The sequence below is a fragment of the Taudactylus pleione genome, unplaced genomic scaffold (assembly GCF_031769625.1).
Source record: "Taudactylus pleione unplaced genomic scaffold, aTauple2 ptg000066l, whole genome shotgun sequence".
Lineage (NCBI taxonomy): Eukaryota > Metazoa > Chordata > Amphibia > Anura > Myobatrachidae > Taudactylus > Taudactylus pleione.
This window is the reverse complement of record NW_028284468.1, coordinates 1,001,255-1,025,010: the sequence shown is the minus strand read 5'-3', so window position 1 is coordinate 1,025,010 and position 23,756 is coordinate 1,001,255. Positions and strand designations below refer to the sequence as shown.

Here is a 23,756-nt window from a genome sequence, read left to right as displayed (position 1 = left end):
CACTTCCGGGAGAGTTATAGGCGGGGACTGAAACGGGGAATCCCCACTTCCGGTTTGTTGAAACAATTTGCGTGCACTGCATAGTAATTTACTATTAGTAAATGATTACATTAATTGAAGGATTTATCCCCAACCATATGCATATTTCTAACGTCTCCGCAGTATTTACACATTTGTCTCCTCAGTATTTACACATTTTTTTTTACATGTTAAACTCATTTTTGATGCTTTAATGATGAGCTCTATATATTTGTCAAGTAGTGTGCTGAGATTTTGATGTATGAAATATATTGTATATTTGGTGGTTTTGTGTATTGTTACTCTTATGGTGCGTACACACTGGGCGATCAGGAAAGACAGTACGATTACGACATCGTAATCGTACAGTCGTTCCCGATCCCCTGTAGTGCCTACACTGAACGATCAGTCGTTCGGTGTAGGCACCCTCTATCATTCCTGAACATGTCAATCTGTCCTTATCGGCAAATCGGCCTGCATGTTCAGGCGATGGACAATGTCGGAAACGACCAGCAGGAGCGCGTATCGCTGGTCGTTTAAGACAATGCTCGATTTGTGCAGGGTTACTGATCGATTGCAGGATTACGATGTCGTAATCGTGCAATCGCTCAGTAAAATCGACAAGTGTGTATGCACCATTAATGTTCGAAGATTGTCGCAGAGGTGCAGTTTTTAAATGAACTATGGCCAGATATGCCAGACAGATAATTATAATCGGAAATACATACATGCTGCATATTGGCTCATTGTTTTGGAGAAATGGGCAGATTTCTTTTATAACGATAATCCGACTTTTGGAAAGCTAATCGTCCCAGGTGCTGCATTAACATTTTGAGGTTATTGTACCAAGCGGCCAAAAATCGTGTGATCAGCCGGATTATTGTGTGTACCTAGTTTAAAGCTGGATACACACTATACAATTATCTGGCAGTTCATCTGAAGATTTTACGATGAGCCAGACAATTGTATAATGTGTACACATGTACAGTCTCAATTTATCGTAAGTGAATCGGCAGCATTGCATGATTGGATGTTTAATCATGCACATTGGATGCAATAAATTGGGTCACGGTATTGTATTCATTTTACAGGTACGACCGACTTGGAGACAGTTCTTTCAGTAGTTGTTGATATAAATCTCTATTATTTCAGATTTTTAGGACACTGGAAGGCAAGTGAGTGATTAGCATATTTTCACAATTGTGATCCGTAAGAGATCGCAGCTGCTATGGCATTTGCGTGCAAATCCGAATCAGGCCCATAACTGCGTACCCAGCTTAAGGCTGTGAGTATTGTGCAGGCTGTAGCTCTTAATATTTATTTTGGGTGTATTATAGTTCACAATGGGCCTGATACAGAGAAGTACAATATGCCAATGTTTTTTGCAATTGAGCGATTATCTGTAAACTGCGCATGGTCTAGGTCGCACTGCTCATGTGTCAAAGAACTTTACCATAGTTGCACACTGCAACTTTTTGTTTGGAATGTGATTGACAGGCCAGCAACGATTGGAGGAGGTAACATGGTGTGGCGGCAAAAACCCATTCATGTCGCAACCGTTTTCGGGTGTATCGTATGCAGGAAACATGACTCTGGCATCTCACTTTCCACAGCCATTCTGCGAGATCGAATGATCTGTAATCAATGCTGCATCTATGTACGCAGATGATTGGATTTGCAGAGGTTCAGGTGGGCAGCTCAATACATCTCCTGGCGGCTGCTAAATTTGCATATTTTTTGCATAGCAGCTGCGTACGCAGGCGCAGCCACAATGCTATTAGCATACTTCTCTGATTCAAGCCCAATGGCAACATCTATGAAACCACTGTGCAAATAAATACATCTTATTACTTTGCAAACCTGATGCTCTTATGAACAGACAGACTTTGGTGCTTTAAACAATCAGACAATGGACTATCATAGCATGCTGACAAGAGTAGTGCGGTACAGTGAGTACCTTTGTATTTGCACGCTTTCCTATTCTCTGGTTTCCAGAAATGTCCGCAGGTAGTTTTTAGGAAGTGATATGTGAGAATGCTATTACTTTTTTTGAGTCAAATTTGGAATGGTGTCCGAAGCACCTAATTACACCGAACCCCTTAAACCACAATCGGTCCCTGGTGACAGGATGCAGCTTTTAAATTATTTAAAGTATACTTCCTGATTTTTAAATTATTTTTTTTTCTAAAGCTGGGTAGCGTGCCCAACATCTTCAGCGACGGGACCCGGCTTCGGCAAGTGCATACACACTTGCCGATGCCGGCAGTGTCAGAGAGACGCCAGGGGCCATGCTGCATTTTTCAGCATAGCCCCCGCTAACGATATTTCCCCGTCGGCCCTGCGTGCAGAGCTGACGGAGGATGTCACTGGCAAAGCGCAGGAGCACGCATTGTCAGGGACATAGCTTGTACACACTAGACGATGTGCCCGATATGACGCTCCGATCCGCCGGATCGGACGACATATAGTCTAGTGCAGTGGTCTCCAACATGTAGCTCGCGAGTTACTGTTAGCTCTTTGTCTTAATTTTGGTAGCTTACCTAGCTGCAGTACTGCCGAGTCAACTAGGAGGAAGTGACCTCTGACATATGCTCCCCCGTGGCATCGACGTCATGGGTGGAGCCACAGGGAAGCACGTCAGGTGATTGCCGCAGCCTCTACAGCAATCACCTGACGTGCTTCCCGTGGTTCCACCCACAGCATCTACGCTATGGCGGAGTGAGTGACTCCCGCCCAGCCCTGCCGGAAAATCACACAGCAGACCTGCCTATATCTTTTGCTCCTCTACTGCACGTACCCTCCTTGGAGCAGGTAATTAAGAGTGAAATGTGCCTGTGCTTAAATTTTATTTACAAACTACAACAATATCACTGTAATAATTAAATGCATTTTTATTTTCATTAATGACCTTAAATTGTTCAGTTATTAGCCAGATTTTTTTTTTCTACAATCTTAGTAGCTCTTCAGGAGGTTTCATTTTTCTAAAGTAGCTCACACCTCAATTAACGTTGGAGACCACTGGTCTAGTGTGTACCCAGCATAAGACTCCTTTAAACCTGTATGTTTATTGTGAAAAATGTTGGATTTTAAATTCAGTACATGAACATAAACCCAAACAAACTTACAGTAAACACACACATACTGTGCTTAAAACATAATATATCTATAAACAGCTAAATTGAGGTATCAAACAAAATAGAAGGCACTGACCAAAAGAAAAGCCCAATAATTGTTTGATAGTGTTGAATTATTGACATACATGATACAGTATATAGCAACTACAATCAGTGCTGAGGCAAGTGCCTAGGGGTGCCACATTTTGAGTGCGATATAGCAGGTCTCCCTGCATCAGAACCCATGTAGGCAACAGGCCTTCTAGGGACCCCCGAAGGCAGGGTGCTTTTTTTTTTATTTTGTTTTTATTTTTTTTACATTGCATCTTATTTTTGTATTATGCAAACAGTGAAATGTGGTGCAGGAGGTGTGGAGGTGAAGTTAGGGCTGCCTTGGCTGTCCAGGGGCATCGGGATTGGCTCTGACATAAAGGGGGCAAAGCAGGCAGTGATGTGATGTGTGACAGGCTGTCTGCTTCTACCTGTTACTGCTGCCCGCAGGCACTTCCACTGAAAGTTTTTCACTTATGAAGATCTAGCTTACCTGCAATTGTGTTATATATATTTGATACAGAATTTATACAGTATATTTAATAATACAGATTAAAGAAGATTGGACCTTGTTCAGAGTTGTATGCTAATGAAAATGCATTTGCGAATTTTGCCACTTAGCAATTGCTAAAATATGCAAATGCATCAGCCGGCGTAATTTATATTGTGATGCCCCCTGGAGCCCTTGCAGCTGCCCGCAACTGCGTACACAGATCGCAGCATTAGACGCAGTACTACTAAACGGATTCTTCCTGTCAATCATTTGCAAGCAAATCGTCACAGCGAACTCTATCGCAATTCATTTGTTGTGCACGCGCAATACGGCTATGACGCATGCACAGACCACCAATAATTGATCAACTGCGTGAAATCGGTATAATGTTCAACTTCCCAATCAGGCCCATTAAACGTAATTGGATTTTGCAGGGCAAGGCATTCTCATGGTGAAGGCTGGGGTTATCTAGGTTAGTCTTCCTCCTCGAATTAATGAATCAGGTCTGATAACACTGGGACCAGATCCTGTGATATTTAAGGGGGTGCCTTTCTATTAGAGTACATGAAGGTTTCATGATTCAATGTATTTTTAACCAGTCTAACCAATTTCCAGTCTAGGCCCATAAAGGGATGTAATTATGGAGCATCAAAACTGGACAGCCCAAGCATGGCATAATTATAGGTCTCTGCGGAATGAGGTGTGTGCAAGTGCAAATGTTTACCCCAGTTATCCAACCCATGTATTGTTATCCTTCTGTTTAACCCATCTAGGGATTGTGGCATTGTACCACAGTAGGGTCAGGGCCATCTCTTCCATTGGGCTTGTTGGGCAGTTGCCCAAGGGCCCAAAGCTTGTAGGGGCCCACCAACCCGCCCCCCTGCAGCCCGGCCAGTTGGTAAATTTGTGATATTTTTATAAGCCAGCTGCCGGCGCACTATATTCTGATCTAACCTCCCCCACCCCCACACCCCCTGTTGACCAGTACTCACCTCAGTCCGAGTTTCACTTTATCTGCTGGCTTCAGACAGAGTCTCACTGCATGTGTGCACTGCATGTGTGGGAGGTCTGATGGGCATGCAGGAGGGTTTAATTTTATTGAACATTTAATTTTTTTTCCCGAGAATGGATGGGTAGGGGCCCCAGTGCATTGCTTTGCCCAGGGCCCGCAAGACAGTTCCTGTGCCACCCCAGAGGTCCAAATCTCAATGGCTTGTATAATAATTGAAGCAATCTTTGTGGTTCTTTTGCCAACTAGGAAAGTCTGCAGTTGTGTCAGCTGAGCGGCAATTTGTATATTTTGATGTAAGGAAGGGCAAAAAAAATCATCCTTTTCAGTGTTTATTAGGGTATAACATTATCCCTGTGTTTCTATGCTACTTATTGTTCTATGTGGTTGAATGACCCTGGGACCTGGTTAAGCTGTACCGCTTGCGGACTCATCGGCACCATTCTACTGCGCAAAACACTTAACATCCTACACACTCTGGCCTAGTGCATTGTCTTCCTGCTGTATACTGTAGATGCATTTACCACCAAGAGGCATACTCAATCGGGGGCAAGGTAAAAAACCTCTCGCCCCTTGTGCCCAATTATGGAATACTGCGTGTATGCGCGCTCCTGATGCCCGCGGTATTCAATAAAAAAAAATGCACGCAGGCTTTTCAGCACTGAAAACCCCACGGTGCAAGAAAAAAAAAAACCCTACTTTCCGGTCCGTTGGTCTCCGCGGCTCCCGGTTATCTCCTTTCCATCTTTGTACTGGGAAGGAGGCTGCTGGGAGGCCAGGAGGCTGCTTGGAGGGAGGTGGCTGCCGAGAGATGTAGTTCTCCCTGCAGCTGTCTCCGGGGGAGGGGGGGCTCACACACACAATCACACATACTTACACATAACTACACACGCTCACAAAACATACTTGAACACAGCTGCTGCAGGAGACCTGGTCCCGACGCTGGACGGAGAAGGTGAGTAATTACTGACTAATTAGTCATTAGGTGGGGTGCCCCCGGGGTCCCAGAGCATTTCCCGACCATTTTTCCTAAAAAAATATGGATTTTTAGGAAAAACTGGTCGTGCTCTGGAGGTGCTGAAAAACTGAAAAAATACTGCGCCTAATTGAATAGCAAAAAATCCCACACCTGCAGGAAAAACCCCACAGGTGCGGGATTTATGCTATTCTCGCACCTAAGTGAATATCTCACCCAGTGTTCTTCACAGGCACAGTCCACTGCATTTTACTTATAGGTTATGGACTCCGAACACGTCCAGCAGCCTCAAGCTAATAGGTTATGGACCCCAGTGTCCTAGCCTGCACAATACTCTGATAACAACTATAGGTAGTAGAACTATAAATGTTTTATTATTAATATTATTACTGTTATTGAGTATTTGTGCTAACTTATCCCATAGTGCTATACAATATTGGGAGGTTACAGTACAAATGACAATACAATAGCCTACATCACAGGTTCTCAAACTCGGTCCTCAGGACACCAAACAGTGCATGTTTTCCAGGTCTTCTCACAGAATCACAAGTGAGATATTAGCTCCACCTGTAGATCTTTTACAATGTGTCAGTGAGTAATGAGTACACCTGTACACCTGCTGGGTGACCTGCAAAACGTGAACTGTGTGGGGTCCTAAGGACCGAGTTTGCGAACCACTGGCCTACTTGAAACAAGCGCTATAGGAGTTCCTGAATAAATGATCTTAAAATCTAAACGAGAAGGAGACATAAAGTGTGAGGGGAAATGAGAAGGTTCACCAAAGCAGAAGCAATCTAATAAGCAATAGCTTTAATAAGGAAGTATAAAGTGGAAATGAAAGGATTACCCATTATATAAAAATTACATTGTGTAGGAAAAAATAAAAAGGATCAAATCTGATAATCCAAATGTAAATTATTTTATTATATTATTACATTTTGTTTACCATGATGATAATTTATTTTATTTATTACTAGTTATTTATATAGCGCACACATATTCCGCAGCGCTTTACAGAGAGAATATTTGGCCATTCACATCAGTCCCAGCCCCAGTGGAGCTTACACTCTATATTCCCTACCACATGCACACTAGGGATCATTTTGTTAGGAGCCAATTAACCTACCAGTATATTTTTGGAGTGTGGGAGGAAACCGGAGCACCCGGAAAAAACCCACGCAAGCACAGGGAGAATATACAAACTCCACACAGTTAGGTCTGTAGTGGATAATACATAACAATCCTTTTCAGCTAAATTCCTCAGTGGCCACAAGCACTAAGCTGCTGGTCTTCATCCACTTGAGCTCCAAGCTTGTAAATGTTGCCTAAACCAGCATCCATGGAATTTGAGCAATCAGAAAAGTAAGTGGATGTCACAGGTGAAAGGACACATACAGTATCACTGCTTCACCTTTCATTATTTTATTAATATAACAAAGAAAGCAATCACACAAAATCATAGCGAAATAGATTTAGAATTCAGCTGAGGTTCTGCTTTGGCAGATATGATAAAACTCTTTAGGGTGAATTAAATAGTGTAAGAGTTTGTAAAAGTGCAGATTTTCCAGCCATTTTGCAGCTGGATTTCAGGTGGAAAGATTTTTTCTTAAAGACAAAGCCATGTTGGCTCTGCATAAAAAAAAACATTGCTTTAAATCTTCTGGAAAAACAGGGTAGAAAATTGTGCACTTTTACAAACTAGTACCCTATAACATTCCCCCCTGGTAAACAACTTGTCTCAAGCATTCCATGTGATACATCCCATATACACACTAACATATGTGCAACTGCACACTAATGATAATTAAGGGGTATACAGGGGCGTTTCTAGAGAGGAGGGGGCCCGTGTGCAGTCTCCGACACGGGCCCCCTCCTCTCTGTTCGGCGGCCGGCAGCGCACTGAGCTGTGTGCGGCCAGCGCCGGAGTTATAGACTCTGGGCACTAGAGTGCGCCCAGAGTCTATAGAGTATGCGCAGGTCACCGGGAAAATGGGCACGGTGGCCATTTACCAGTTGTTTTTACAGCGCCGGACCACCACTCCGACTTGGGACTCCGGAGAGGTAAGTAATACTATGGGTGAAGGGTGTGCGGTGGGGCCCCCCCCTGGACCCAGGGGCCTGTGTGCCCGCACACCCTGCACCCATTATAGATAAGCCCCTGGGGGTATATTTATCAAACAATATTTGCGGGATATCAGCAAATACTAAGGATGGGGGCTGCAAAAATGGAGAATTTAGCAAACTGGAGCTTGGTCCCGGTAGCTAACAGCATCATCAGATGGCAATAGCCATTGTAGTCTATGGGCTATATTCCAGCAAAGTTACCTGGAGATGGTGAGCAGACCGTGCATGTGTGACCGGCTCCAAAACCCAGAAGTAAAGTCACATTAGTGATCATTTACTTGTGGTACATTGCATGAACAGGTATGTGTTTGTACATACATTTGATATCCTTAATTTCTTATTGCCGCAATAAGCAGCAATATGAAAATATAATTATACAGATCAAGCCCCTATAATTAATACATTTTCTGCTACATTTCCAACATTTAAAGAATATCTTTGTGCCATGCCATCCATTTGAACTATATAGGTTAGTGATTATTTTAATCATTGAACAATGTAGCAACTTTAGAACAATGTAGCAACTTTACATTTACAATAAAAAAATATTAGATTCATGTGATAGGCTGCCTGCATGATACAAAATCTTTACAATCACAAAAACAATTTCAAGAAATGATCGTGTTCCATAGGTATCTTTTTATTACTCATAAATATAGGTAGGTTATAGATCTTTTTTACAGCAAATAAGGTGTTACTATTACAGTGTAACCACCAAGACTGGAGGAAGTATAGAGTTCTTCACACAGTAACTGTAGTACAAACGGATACCCTCACACCAAGCAAGCTGATGGGTTTGGACTGTGGCACTGCTCGTCACCCATAATTTAAATCTTTGTTAGCGTTCTTGATTCTTCAGGATTATATGGCTTTTGTATGTACAGCTATGCTAGAGACAGGATGATTAGCTTAGACCAGCCTTCTAATGGTCATGGTTGGGGCTAGTGTATCCGAGAGTGTCACCAATAGGGTAATGAGCAAAGAAAGTGCGCGCTAGATCATGGATTCTGTCATAAGCTCCCATTGTGCGGAAATGCTCCACGTACTGCCAGAAATCCGAGGTAGAAAAGGGCCAGTAAGGGTGAGCAGGGGCTTCCAAATAGGGGTCTGAAAAAAAAAAAAGCATTAGGTAGTGTCAAATCATATGATACACATCTAGTGCTAGTATTCCCGTATTCAGCTCAATGTATTGGCTAAAATGTGACCCACAATCATACAGGATAACAATATACAGAGACTGGTGAATGCTCACCAGAGAGGACTTCACAGCAAAATGCAGAATATTCTGTATTTATGACCTAGATCAGTGATTCCCAGCCGCGGTCCTCAAGGCACGCTAACAGTCCTGGTATTAGTGATATCCACGCTTGAGCGCAGATGGTTAAATCAAAATAACTGAGGTACTAATTAAGTCACCTGTGCCCAGCTATGGCTATTCTTAAAATCTGGACTGTTAGTGTGCCTTGAGGACCGTGGTTGGGAACCCCTGACCTAGATGTTTATCAGATACCTTCCACCTCATCAACAATAAATATAATTATATGCAATTAAAACATTCAAATTATAATATTAAAATTGAATTTTTAATCATTTGTGTAACGCAGACTTCATTCGGTCCCCTGCTCCTAACATCTTTTCACTTCTTATTTTCTTCAAAAGCAGCTATATTCTACTGTACTGTACTGTATGTGTCTTCAATATCTGGTTAAAATGTGCAGAATTTATCAGGCTAAGACAGAATCAGATGATGTAGATCTTCTCTTCAAGGGGAGGATGTATGAAACCTAAAGAGCACAAGCTGGAAGGGTTCCTTTGGCAACCAATCAGCTTCTAGCCTTCATTTATCACATACATTCTTTTAATGTAGCTAGCAGCTGATTTGTTGCTATGGGCAATTTCTCCACCTATCCTCTTTAGAAGGGTTGATACTACTCCCGCTCAGGGTATTCACTTTTCTTGGTACTTTCTGCTGCCACAGTACAGGGTAAACCTTAGACTACAGATTATAATAGTGCGTCTGGACAGTCTTTGTGTGAATGGACCAGAAGTTATCAAAATCTAATCCATACTTGCATACACACCGAGAACCCGCGGGAGGCCATCGCACTCCTGAAAGAGTAGATACTCCTCCCGCATCCGTCCACTTCCTAGTGAAGTGGGCAGAAAGGGGAGAATATACAGTCGGTGAGGAGGGGGCAGGCCTAGTGACATGATTCTAAGATAATCTCATCATTTGGCCCCACCTCCTATTCATATATGTGCAATTCGCTGCATGTGAGAGGGCAGGGCCTATTGGTGTAAATAGTCCGGCCACACCCCCATCACCTCCCATATGCATCTCCTCTCTGGGAGAAGCCCAGAGAGGAAATTACAGAAGTAGGCAGGTATGATCTAATATAACTTCATTGGCAGTGTCAGAATAGCATTTCTTCTAATCACTAGTTCGTCTTTTAACAAACCCAATAGAGCAAGCACAATGCAGTTGTTCAATGCAAAGGCTGAATAATCATCTGAGTGCAATTTGACCACACATGTTTGTGGTCAGTGATGTGGTTGTTCAGCACCACAGGTAGACTGCAGCTCGCTGTCCGGGTAATTAGAGTTAGAGAATGGCCATAGATGTGACCTGTTATTGTTTTTGTAATACCTCATTCCAATCAGAGATACAGTAGTGGACTTTTGCCCTTCCAGCAGCTTTATAGTCAATGTGTCCTGCTTCTTTCTCCAGTAACTAACATGTGACACGGGCTGCCTGGTCTGTCACAGACTCTCTCTCCCTGGAGATTATTATTGGATTCCATGCCTTGTATTCCTCTACTGGTTTGTAGTTTATATGATCTGACTCTGTTACCCTGTATCTATAATAAGTGTTACCGAACCCTGCTTGTCAGTATTTTATATTGCTGATATTGGATCCAGGGTTCATCTAACCTTTTTCCCAAGTTCCCATGTAGTGTGCAGCAGTAATCTCCTGACCTATGCATTTCCTTGTACTGCAAGCTCACAGGCTCACACTATGTAGCATTTCGTGATATAAGCAGCTTTGGGCATCCATTAGTTTTCGGTATACACCATTATATGTGGTCTGCAGCACCCCCGAACCCGTGACGTCACACGAGGGTTGTTGCCGCCGGCAGGAGATGGCGTAGAGCTGCCTGGATGGTCCAGGCCGCTCTACGCACTGCATACTCTCTGCACGGAGCGTCCATGGAGCATTTAGCCTATGTGAGAGCTCTCTGTTGCTGTCTAGTTACATCCAATCAGTGACAAGTTGGGAAGCGGCTGAGGTGCGTACGACTCTGGAACGTACGGAGCTGCACAAAGCTGCATATGCAGATACAGACACGTGCTTGTAACTCTGATTCAGTCTATACATACTTGTGGTCCAGCTGCTTCTGTAGAAATGGATTGTTTCTAACTTTTTAAGAGAAGCATAAGGAATTTTTTATTTCCACTAGGCACTTTTTCTTCCATGGGCAATCGTGTCTCTGTCATCTTCGACATCCACAAGGACCATAGTAAAAATGTAAAGACTTTTACTCTCTCTTTTCATGAGGCTAAAGGCCGATGTCTACTATGTACCGACTTTATAAGCAAAGGTACCTCGCTAACGATGTCGCCCGTTGGACCTGCATTCAGGTCCAACGGGTTTTGTTGCTAACGACATGTGGGGGCGCGCATTGTCAGAGACATTGAGGGTACACACTAGACGATGAGCCCGATATATCATCCCATCCGGCCGACGTATCGTCTAGTGTGTACCCGGCATAAGGTTTTAGACACTACAGGGCTTATGTAATAGGGTGTGGTAACTCAGACAGTAGCTGCTGTAGATGCCCTTTCATGTTCTGCTCTGTACTCATGGACTACTGGAAGAAAAATATACTAAAATTATAGATTACCGTATCTGATTGTCCTCTCCCTTGAAGTTTGTCTGTTGATCCTCATTGAGAAACTTTATTTTCTTTGACACTCACAAATAATGCTGCACAAACATTTACACCTAGGGCCTGATTCAGAGCTGCGCACAATTCACACACAGTGCCGATGTCCACGTATATCATTTGCATATTATCGCTGCTATAACTCTGGCAAAATGCAAGAGCAGACACAGCAGCGTCACCTTCTGAATCAGGCCCCTAGTCAGTAAATCAGGCTCCTAGTCAGTAAGTCAGGCTCCTAGTCAGTAAGTCAGGCTCCTAGTCAGTAAATCAAGCCCCTAGTCAGTAAATCAGGATCCTAGTCAGTAAGTCAGGCTCCTAGTCAGTAAGTCATGCTCCTAGTCAGTAAATCAGGTCCCTACTCAGTAAATCAGGCACCTAGTCAGTAAGTCATGCTCCTAGTCAGTAAGTCATGCTCCTAGTCAGTAAGTCAGGTCCCTAGTCAGTAAGTCATGCTCCTAGTCAGTAAGTCAGGTCCCTAGTCAGTAAGTCATGCTCCTAGTCAGTAAGTCATGCTCCTAGTCAGTAAGTCAGGCTCCTAGTCAGTAAGTCATGCTCCTAGTCAGTAAGTCAGGCTCCTAGTCAGTAAGTCATGCTCCTAGTCAGTAAGTCAGGCTCCTAGTCAGTAAGTCATGCTCCTAGTCAGTAAGTCAGGCTCCTAGTCAGTAAGTCATGCTCCTAGTCAGTAAGTCAGGTTCCTAGTCAGTAAGTCATGCTCCTAGTCAGTAAGTCATGCTCCTAGTCAGTAAGTCATGCTCCTAGTCAGTAAATCAGGCCTCTAGTCAGTAAGTCAGGTCCCTAGTCAGTAAGTCAGTCTCCTAGTCAGTAAGTCAGGTCCCTAGTCAGTAAGTCAGTCTCCTAGTCAGTAAGTCAGGTCCCTAGTCAGTAAGTCATGCTCCTAGTCAGTAAATCAGGTCCCTACTCAGTAAATCAGGCACCTAGTCAGTAAGTCATGCTCCTAGTCAGTAAGTCATGCTCCTAGTCAGTAAATCAGGCCTCTAGTCAGTAAGTCAGGCTCCTAGTCAGTAAGTCAGTCTCCTAGTCAGTAAATCAGGTCCCTAGTCAGTAAGTCAGGTCCCTAGTCAGTAAATCAGGCACCTAGTCAGTAAGTCAGGCTCCTAGTCAGTAAGTCATGCTCCTAGTCAGTAAGTCATGCTCCTAGTCAGTAAGTCAGGTCCCTAGTCAGTAAGTCAGGCTCATAGTCAGTAAGTCATGCTCCTAGTCAGTAAGTCATGCTCCTAGTCAGTAAGTCAGGCTCCTAGTCAGTAAGTCATGCTCCTAGTCAGTAAGTCATGCTCCTAGTCAGTAAGTCAGGTCCCTAGTCAGTAAGTCATGCTCCTAGTCAGTAAGTCATGCTCCTAGTCAGTAAGTCAGGTCCCTAGTCAGTAAGTCATGCTCCTAGTCAGTAAGTCATGCTCCTAGTCAGTAAGTCAGGCTCCTAGTCAGTAAGTCATGCTCCTAGTCAGTAAGTCAGGTCCCTAGTCAGTAAGTCATGCTCCTAGTCAGTAAGTCATGCTCCTAGTCAGTAAGTCAGGCTCCTAGTCAGTAAGTCAGGTCCCTAGTCAGTAAGTCATGCTCCTAGTCAGTAAGTCATGCTCCTAGTCAGTAAATCAGGCCTCTAGTCAGTAAGTCAGGTCCCTAATCAGTAAGTCAGTCTCCTAGTCAGTAAGTCAGGTCCCTAGTCAGTAAGTCAGTCTCCTAGTCAGTAAGTCAGGTCCCTAATCAGTAAGTCATGCTCCTAGTCAGTAAATCAGGTCCCTACTCAGTAAATCAGGCACCTAGTCAGTAAGTCATGCTCCTAGTCAGTAAGTCATGCTCCTAGTCAGTAAATCAGGCCTCTAGTCAGTAAGTCAGGCTCCTAGTCAGTAAGTCAGTCTCCTAGTCAGTAAATCAGGTCCCTAGTCAGTAAGTCAGGTCCCTAGTCAGTAAATCAGGCACCTAGTCAGTAAGTCAGGCTCCTAGTCAGTAAATCAGGCATCTACTCAGTAAATCAGGTCCCTAGTCAGTAAATCAGGTCCCTAGTCAGTAAATCAGGCCCCTAGTCAGTAAATCAGGTCCCTAGTCAGTAATTTAGGTCCCTAGTCAGTAAATCAGGTCCCTAGTCAGTAAATCAGGCACCTAGTCAGTAAATCAGGTCCCTAGTCAGTAAATCAGGTCCCTAGTCAGTAAATCAGGCACCTAGTCAGTAAATCAGGTCCCTAGTCAGTAAATCAGGCACCTAGTCAGTAAATCAGGTCCTTAGTCAGTAAATCAGTCACTCTGGCCTGGTGCTCCCTGAGTGTACCATCTTGTGTAGCTTATAAAAAAGTAACCCATAGGGGCTTATTAGCAAAATGCCCATTAAAGTCTGGCACTACAGGCTTGATCGCTCCACCACACTAATATCTGCACCCCAGGCCTTGGTGTACATGTTACTCTTCACTTTCATCATGATCAGCTTTCATAGGTTCCAATTTGACAAAAGTTCAGAATTTTCGTCGATTTTGCTGCGGGATTTACAGTGGCAAATTTAGTAATACAAAACTGGCACTTTAAGAGCCACAGCAAAATCTCTGACAAATTTAACATTTTGCCAAATCCAAATCTGTTACATTTGGTTCTACATCCTACTGAGTCTTGTGACTGATTTTTAGATATACTGTTAATTTATAGCTCACGATTGAGCAATTCTACTAAATATAACTCCACAGTGCCTATTGGTTCCACAGTTCCCTGCTCACCATGGCTGTGTGGCTGTACATACTTTCAGGTTTTCTTTCTGTGTTAGGTCTAATATTGTTGTGCTTCAATATACAAGTGTTACGAATCCTAGTTTAAGATATACATAGGTTGTGACTAGGCTGATCTCTACCCTTGCTATACCAAGCAGCTAATCAAAACATTTGCAAAGTATATAAAAACTGTCTTTACCGTCCTCCTCGTGCACTGGTCTGGCATCTGAAAATAAACAAGGAAATCTTACATGAGAAAAGCCTGAACTAGACACTGGAGACTTTCATAGCACAACGTATGAGCAGAATTCTAATGACAGCAGGAATTCCTAACCGCACAGGACTACTGTGTACCATACAATAGGGCCCTGTCTCTTCTGACTGCGTGGCACTCACTCACCGCGCAGGAGCCGACCTGTCAGATTTCCCATCCAGCTCACATCCACTGATTGGGGCAAATGTTGGAATTTCACTTGACCCACAGAGGAGTTTAATAAACAGAATGTATTTAGAAACACACAATTCTAGCTCTACAGCAAGTTAGTATTGGGTAGCATTGCTCGCTCTCTCTCTCTCTCTGTGTCTCTCTCTCTCTCTGTCTCTCTCTCTCGCAGTTTGGGTTCTGCAGAAGGATGGCAACTATTCCAATAACTTCTTTGTTTATGCAGCAAAGTGTAATATTATTCTGTTTAGAATTTAGCTGAGCTTGGGGTCCGATGCAGGAAATTCCTGCTGCTACAGTAATCTCTATCTCACACCACCCTGAGTTCTCCCACTGGTAGCCTTCTCCTGGAGGTGGTTCAAATTTAAACAGGGAAAAAAATATTTGCATGCCACCCTCATCTAACTCACTGGACCACAGGAGGTTTTACATGTTAATAAATCATAAGATGAGTATTTGCAAATTCTAAATCAGTTTAATTCTTATTTTGGTAAATCGTGTTGTCTCTTGATATTAATATACTAGTAATTTAATCTCAGTGCTCTGCTCTCGGGGTGATTCTCACAGGGCATAAAAATCTATCTGGGTACAGTGACAGAGTGAGACATCATGAGGGGTGCCAGAGGCAAGCACACTGTCAGGAAGTTATACAAATAAAAGTAAAAGTAAAAATAATACAAGCAAATCATTATAATTATATATATATATATATATATATTATATATATATATATATATATATATATATATATATAATGGAGATAGAATAAGTAGTGCAGGGACTATTTAACAGAAAGTGACTGTGGGGCACTCTTTTTTTATGTACAATTGAATATAATTAAAACATAACTTTTAATACAGTCTTCCTTAAAATAAGTGGAAAAAGTGTGAAAAAATATTTTTTATATGGAAAGAGTTACTAAATTCATTTATTCAATTGTACATAAAAAAAGTGTCCCACGTAGGAATCACTTTCTGTTAATTAGCTTCGTTAATTACAAGTTTGGTTTGGTATACTGGTTAACTGGTTCCAGGGAGCACCTCCGGTACTTCTAGTATCAAAAAAAGGGTACGCATAACCCAATATGCTGGTAAATTGCAGGTTCCAATGTTTGATATCTAAATGATGACATTCATGTGCGGGATATAACCTTTATTTTGGATTCTAAAGAGGGACTGCATGGAGCAGATGGAGATAGAGGGTTGGAGTCTGCAGGAATCTGGGTGAGTTTTCATTTTGTATGAATGTTTTCACTACAAGTTTTTCAGCTCTTATTCTGCCCATCTCGTGTGTGCTGAGCAAACGGCTACTCAGCTTAGTTAAAGAAGAGTAAAGAATTATCTATGTGGACTTACCAAGGAATGTTCCCAGAAGAATACAGGAGAAATATAATCCAATAAGAAACAGCTTCATTGTTCCTTTCTCTTGCTGTGATAAGTACACAAGTTCAACTATGAGTACAACATTGGTTATTTATAGCAAATCATGATAACGTTACAAATATAAAAGCTGTATATGTACCAGGCATACAAACTGTCGCTGTAGTATATTGTTGTAACTATTTCAGATAAGGATTTTAGGTTGTGCATCCATAGTCCAAATATCTTCATATCCCATAATACAGTATACATGAGAAAACATTATGTTATATATATATAAATAATATATATATATATATATATATATATTACATTTTCAGACATGAAATACATGACTTTTATGACTTTTTAGACATGAAATACATGAAAACAAAACACTATGGTGTTCTACAACATAAACATACATATAAGAATTTTATATAATACCAATAGAAGCATTTCAGTAGAAGTTGCTTTATGTTGTTAGTGTAGGCTTGTCTGGATGGGTATTACCTGTTGTCGTTTAGTTGTGCTGCTTGCTGCAGTCTGGCCGTGTAGTCTGTAGGTGCTCTTGTGCACTTGTTACCTGTTGCCTCTTCCCGCAGACTATGTGCTCCTTTTTCAGCTCTCTCCCAGCCTCCTCTGTATAAACAGGGGCTGCTTAAGAAAAACACAGTCAGCTTCATTTTTTCTGCTAGGAAATGTAACTAAACTGATTATGCATTCCTTGCCTATAGGGCATTTGCTGGGATCACCAGTGACAGATCTCTTAAAGTGGAGCTATTCCAAGGTTTAAAAATACAATTAGTTTTTTTCTTTCAGTTTCTTATGAACTAAGGGCCTGATTCAGAGCTGCTCGCTATTTGCTAGCGCACACTCTGAATCAGGGCGTGGAGTATTCTTTTATTTATTTTTTCCTGTCCGCTCGCTAAACTGTGGGTGCCCACCCACAGCTAGTGCGAGCGGGCAGGAGATGGTCGCGATTATCGCGACCATCGTCATTGCGAGGAGACCCTAAGGTAGGGTCTCGGCACTCGCAATGCCGAGTGGACTTCCAGCTCTAATAGAGCCGGAAGTCCACTACTGACATCACGAGTGATGTCAGTAGGGACGCCCACAAACGGCAGGCGTTCCTTCGGGAACGCCTCCGTTTGTTCAGCCACCCCCCCTGTTGATCAACATTGACAGCCGCCCCATTTTGCTGCGAGCTCCGGAGCGAGTGAAGGTCTCACTATTGGGGACAGTGAGTGAACAGGGGGCTGTGTACAATTGGCGATGGTGGTAATAGTATACACCAATAGATCCCTCAAAGTCATGAAACAGTGTAGTGCTTAACCAGTGGAGTGGTTTATTTAGCAGCAATGTGTACATCTGAACTCACAGTTATGCACACTACAGACTCAGCATGGAGCGGAGCATACAGATCCCTTTTCAACAAGCTCATAAATAAAATAATTCCTGAATTTTATATACTTGGATCTCCTGTGGGGCTTGGTACTGTATGACAAATTAATCATACCTTTATTGTCACATTCAATATTAATAGTCTTCTTTGCACATGAGATTTAACTTACTCAATGTCTCTTTGAGAGGTAGAGCTTCATTTGCTGATTCTATCAATGTCATATACTCTGCCTCTGTGGTTGAAAAGGCAGCAGTGTCAGGGACTCCGTTTCCAGGTCCCAATGCAGAGCCAAGCCAGCAGCCTTATTTACCTCCGGGTTCGGGGTCCTGGGCAACCGCAGATCATCTTCATGGCAACGCTCCAGCCGCAGGTCTCTCTCTCCACACTGACAGGTGTCCCTCGTGCAGTCTGATGTTATCCTCCATAGTTGCCGTGGTGTCCACAGTTCATGGGCACCGCCATGTTGTTGTAGCCAGAGTCCATCAGTATTTCCTGGTTCTCTAGTCAGCTGAGAATCAGCCACCAATCAGCAACAAACACTGCCTATTTAAACCCTTCCTGGATGCTCATTCAGTGCCTGTACAACGTCTCTTCAAGTCCTAGTATTTGGCTCCTGTTACCTTCCAGTGTTGGATCTGCTACGCATCTTTATCCTTTGCCCTTTCAATCAAAGACGCTACTTTGAGTCAAAACTCACAGCACCAAAGGCGCTACTTTGGGTCAAAACCCGGAGCACCTAGGAATGCACATCTGTGTATTCTATCTATATCGCCAGGACATATCACAGTGTTCTACACCCGGAGTTTGACGCACATTTGTGTACTCAAGTTCTACACTTCCATCAAGCCCGCTACTCCACACAGTCTGTCTGAATTAACTCTACACCTTGTGACCAAGGATTCCTGCGTACCCCGGTGACTCGGACTCTCCTATCGTCTAATGAGGATAATTCAGTGTCATCTGACTCGTGTCCTGCTTGTCGTGGAAGTTTATACATCAGTACTAGTCGTCCTACTCCGGCTAAGTTGTTCTTCATCCTGGACTATTACTTTTGCTCCTACTCAGCGTTCCACTCAGTTCCCTGTTTGTTTCAAATAAAGCCTTCTATCCTTCACCATCGCTGTGGATATTATTTCTCCTATGAGGAAAAGCTATTTTAAACCTCCTCAGTTTCTACTACCATGGTCCCAGCCCGCAGAGTCTGATTCATCTCAGGAGGCCAGTTTCCCTGGACTCCTGACAAGAGGTGGGTTGCTTCCTACTAGCCCAGCTCACTGCTGTGCCCACCAGCAGAGACAGGTATCAAGTATAAGAATGACGATCATCCTCATCTGGTCCCCAGTTAGCATCACAGAATCAGTCAAGGAAGCCCTGCATTTCAGAGACTTTGAGTGAGTTAAGCACTGGGCACATAACCTGTTGAAATATGTGTGTACTATTGGAAATGGTGATAGTAAAGTAATAGTATAAATCAGCGGATCCCTCAAAGTCACGAAACAGCCAAGTACTTGACCAGTGGAGTGGTTTATTTAGCAGTAATGTGGATGTACAGCCGTACTCGCAGTTATGCACACTACAGACTCTCTGCATGCAACAGAGCTTGAGCAGAGCATACAGACCACCAGCATGTGACTGAATTTTGGTAGCGGTGCAGAATGCGAGCGGAAATGGTGCTGCGGAATTCGCTATAATACTGGGTTTTACTTAGCTAACTGGAACACATCCGTGTCCCACTGTGACGCTTCTTCACAGTGACAAGAGGCATCATGCATGTGCAGAAGACCAAGTGGAGGCCATCTTAGCTATGTACTGATGTCACCCTAAAGGAGCACCACGGAGACTGTGCAGTATTTCTTAATCAACATTATTTTTATCATTATTTGTAGTTATTTATATTTACATATATTGTCCAGTTATTCACAAATTTGCATCAGTGATTAAACAACGAAAAATTTATTTTTTAGCTGTAATAAGTACAATTCTGGCTGCAGACATAGAGCCTACCAGATTGGCCGGAATGGGCATGGCCGGCGGTTTGATTCCCGTTAGCGGCAGCCCGACACGAGCAGAGTGCGACGCAGCGGAAGCCCGACAGCACTGGAAATCCCGATCGTGGATAGGTAAGTATCCACTAACCTAACCCCCCTAACCCTAACCCTCCTTAGGGGTGCCTAACCCTAACTTCCCCCCCAAGTGCCTAACCCTAATCCCCCCTCTAAGTGCCTAACCCAAACCACCGCCTTCCCCGCTGCCTAAACCTAAGTCCCCCGGCAGGGTGCCTAACCCTAAGTCCCCCCGGGGGGTGCCTAACCCTAACCCTCCCTCCCCCTAGCCTAACCCTCCCGGGGGGGTGCCTAACCCTAAGTCCCCCCCGGGAGCCCTAAACCTAACCCTCCCCCCCGCGGCTGTCCGCTCACGGCGCCCGGCATCACTACGATCGTGATGCCGGGCGCCGGTCTCCCGGCATCGGGGAAATGCGGGCGTCTACATCTAGACGCCCGGCATTTCACCCTTGCCGGGATAAGACAGTCGGGAAGCCGGCTACCAGTATATAGGCAGTCGGCTTCCCGATTGCTTCCCGATTGGCCACATACAATCACGGTATTCAGGTAGTGGCCCAGTAATTACCTTAGATTATTATTTAACAGTACAAATGACTAAGCTATTTGTTAACAGTTATTTATATATCACCAGTTTATTCCTTTGGGCTTTAAAATTTGGAACAAAATAGTAATAAATTAAAGTGTAGTCAGACAGAGGGTGAAGTGAAAAGGTCAACATCACAATGTCAAAACTGGTCGACATTATTAGAATGTCGACAGATGAACAAATTGTCAGAATGTCAACATTAGGGTTAGGCTGAAGTGGGAGTGTTACGATTAAGCTGCATGGGGGAAGGTTTGGGTTAGACACTAACGGTATGGTTAGGGTTAGAGATAGCATGCAAATACAGTACTTACCGGAATGCCGGAGGATCACAGCTCTGACCCAGAAGTGTCGGTCACTAACAGCCCGGAAGACACTGCTGGAGCAGGGAGGTCACTGCTGGGCCACTAGGATAAAATGTTGACATTATAACGTGTCAACGTTTGATTACTGTCTACATGATGAATGGCAACGTCAACATTATGACCATGTCAACATGAATATAAACCGGACCCATCCTGTCAGAAAGAGAGGTAAGAGGGCCCTGCTTATAGGCTTACAACCTTTAAGCTACAGTCAGGTCCATAAATATTGGGACATTGACAGAATTTTCATATTTTGGCCTCTATTCACCACCACAATGGCTTTGAAATGAAACAAACAAGACGTGCTTTAACTGCAGACTTTCAGTTTTAATTTGAGGGTAATTACATCCAATTCAGGTGAACGGTGTAGGAATTACAACGGTTTCTATATGTGCCTCCCACTTTTTAAGGGGCCAAAAGTAATGGGACTATCAACTCAAAAGCTATTTCATGGACAGGTGTGGGCTATTCCCTCGTTATTTCATTATCAATTAAGCAGGTAAAAGGTCTGGAGTTGATTCTAGGTGTGACATTTGCATTTGGAATCAGTTGCTGTCGACTCTCAATATGAGATCCAAAGAGCTGTCACTATCAGTGAAACAAGCCATCATTAGGCTGAAAAATCATAACAAACCCATCAGAGAGATAGCAAAAACATTAGGTGTGACCAAATCAACTGTTTGGAACATTCTTAAAAAGAAAGAATGCACTGGAGAGCTCAGCAACACCAAAAGACCCGTAAGACCATGGAAAACAACTGTGATGGATGACAGAAGAATTATTTCCCTGGTGAAGAAAAACCCCTTCACAACAGTTGGCCAAATCAAGAACACTCTCCATGAGGTAGGTGTATATGTGTCAAAGTCAACAATCAAGAGAAGACTTCACAAGAGTGAATATAGAAGGTTCACCACAAGATGTAAACCATTGGTGAGCCACAAAAACAGGAAGACCAGATTAGAGTTTGCCAAACAACATCTAAAAAAGCCATTACAGTTCTGGAACAACATCCTATGGACAGATGAGACAAAGATCAACTTGTACCAGAGTGGAGAAGGAAAGGAAATGCTCATGATCCAAAACATACCACCTCATCAGTGAAGCATGGTGGTGGTAGTGTCATGGCGTGGGCATGTATGGCTGCCAATGGAACTGGTCCCCTTGTATTTATTGATGATGTGACTGCTGACAAAAGCAGCAGAATGAATTCTGAAGTGTTTCGGGCAATATTATATGCTCATATTCAGTCAAATGCTTCAGAACTCATTGGACGGCGCTTCACAGTGTCGATGGACAATGACCCGAAGCATACTGCAAAAGCAACCAAAGAGTTTTTTAAGGCTAAAAAGTGGAATGTTATGCAATGGCCAAGTCAATCCCCTGACCTGAATCCGATTGAGCATGCATTTCACTTGATGAAGACAAAACTGAAGGGAAAATGCCCCAAGAACAAGCAGGAACTGAAGACATTTGCAGTAGAGGCCTGGCAGAGCATCACCAGGGATGAAACCCAGCGTCTGGTGATGTCTATGCGTTCCAGATTTCACGGTGTAATTGCCTGCAAAGGTTTTGCAACAAAGTATTAAAAAGTGAAAGTTAGATTTAGGATTGTTTAGTTTGTCCCATTACTTTTGGCCCCTTAAAAAGTGGGAGGCACATATAGAAACCATTCCTACACCGTTCACCTTATTTAGATGTAATTACCCTCAAATTAAAACTGAAAGTCTGCAGTTAAAGCACATCTTGTTTGCTTCATTTCAAAGCCATTGTGGTGGTGAATAGAGACCAAAATATGAAAATTCTGTCAATGTCCCAATATTTATGGACCTGACTGTATATTGTATGTATTGTGTCATTGCATATGAAATGCCAACATATTCTGCAATGGTATTTACTTATTTATTAGCAATTAGTTACGTAGTACCTACATAATATGTAGTATTTGTACATAAAATATTTAGTAATTCACACCAGTCCCTACCCCAGGGAGGCTTACAATCTATATTCCCTACCGCACAGACACTGATTAATTTTGTAAGACACTAATTAACCTATGAATACATCTCTGTAGTGTTAGCGGAAACCAGTGCAGACAAGTGGAGAGTGGACACAGCCAATACAGTTCCATTATTGCAATTATAGTTTTTGTCTACCTAAAATTGAATGCAATGTGTATTTTTGTTCAAGTTATTGCACCACATAAAAGTGCAACAATAATATAAATGGAAGGACCCCCATATATATTGTATAGTACAATGGCGTTTCTCTAATGGGAGCAGGGTGTGCAGTGCACACAGGCTCCAGGGTGTAGGGGGTCCACACCACACACCCTGCACCCAAATATAGTTATACTTACCTCTCCTCAGTCTCCAGAGTGCTGCATAAAGTATATCACTGGCAAAATGGCAGCAATGATGTCCCAGAAAATAAGGCGCAGGTGCTATTTCCCGGAGACCCGCGCATGCACAGTAGATTGTGGCAATTATCCATCTTCTACTGTGCTGCCAGAGAGGAGGGGTCCAGCATTGAGTCTGCACCTGGGCCCTCTCCTCTCTTAAAAATGCCCCTGGTATAGTAGGATGCTGATTATCTGACCAAACATTTATCCAAAGTGCCAATTATCCTAACATGATATATGGGAACCAAAAATAATATTAGATAGCCCATAAAAATGAATGTATATTGTAAAATTATTAAAAAAACAATATACACATGTATCGTTTAATACTTGTCCAATTATCAGAATAAACTGATTATCTGAAACACCCGCTGCCCAATAAATATGGATTTGGATAATCAGAGTTCTACTGTGCATGATGCCTTATGTTACTAGCTTCTATAGGTGGGTGGCTCAGCAGCAGTGATAGCAATGCACCTGGTACAGAAGGAAAACACTGGATAGACATGGGGTGGCAACATTTTTCTCTTCTGGTGTCAACATTTCAAATCACCATTATAATAAAACACACCAAGCTTATTCAAGTTAGTAGATGCTCTAATCTAACACACTGATCACCAATGACAGGTCACACCAATATCACACACCTGATACACATGTACAGAGCCGTCACTAGACATTTTGGTGCCCTGTGCGAGAGAGCATT

General features: G+C 43.0%; 1 protein-coding gene across 2 annotated transcripts; it reads right to left on the bottom strand.

Moving 5' to 3' along the window:
* Positions 1-8,448: 8,448 nt before the first annotated feature.
* On the bottom strand, positions 8,449-16,864 carry OTOS (otospiralin). 2 transcript variants are annotated; one of them, XM_088466803.1, is made up of 4 exons: positions 16,750-16,864; positions 16,234-16,306; positions 14,636-14,662; positions 8,449-8,891 (listed from the first exon to the last, which is right to left on the bottom strand). In XM_088466803.1, exons 2-4 carry the CDS (start codon positions 16,289-16,291, stop codon positions 8,707-8,709), a joined length of 270 nt encoding a protein of 89 aa, XP_088322929.1. In that variant the 5' UTR covers positions 16,292-16,306; positions 16,750-16,864; the 3' UTR covers positions 8,449-8,706. The 2 variants fall into 2 exon arrangements, with proteins under 2 accessions (XP_088322929.1, XP_088322930.1); XM_088466804.1 differs by lacking the exons at positions 16,234-16,306; positions 16,750-16,864 and adding an exon at positions 14,837-14,876.
* Positions 16,865-23,756: the final 6,892 nt, after the last annotated feature.

Excerpts from the sequence above, each read along its gene's own strand:
- OTOS (XM_088466803.1), bottom strand. The coding sequence starts at position 16,291 with ATGAAGCTGTTTCTTATTGGATTATATTTCTCCTGTATTCTTCTGGGA. Across the intron at positions 14,663-16,233 it reads TCTTCTGGGAACATTCCTTG|ATGCCAGACCAGTGCACGAG; the intron begins GTAAGTCCACAT and ends GTTTATTTTCAG. Across the intron at positions 8,892-14,635 it reads ACCAGTGCACGAGGAGGACG|ACCCCTATTTGGAAGCCCCT; the intron begins GTAAAGACAGTT and ends TTTTTTTTTCAG.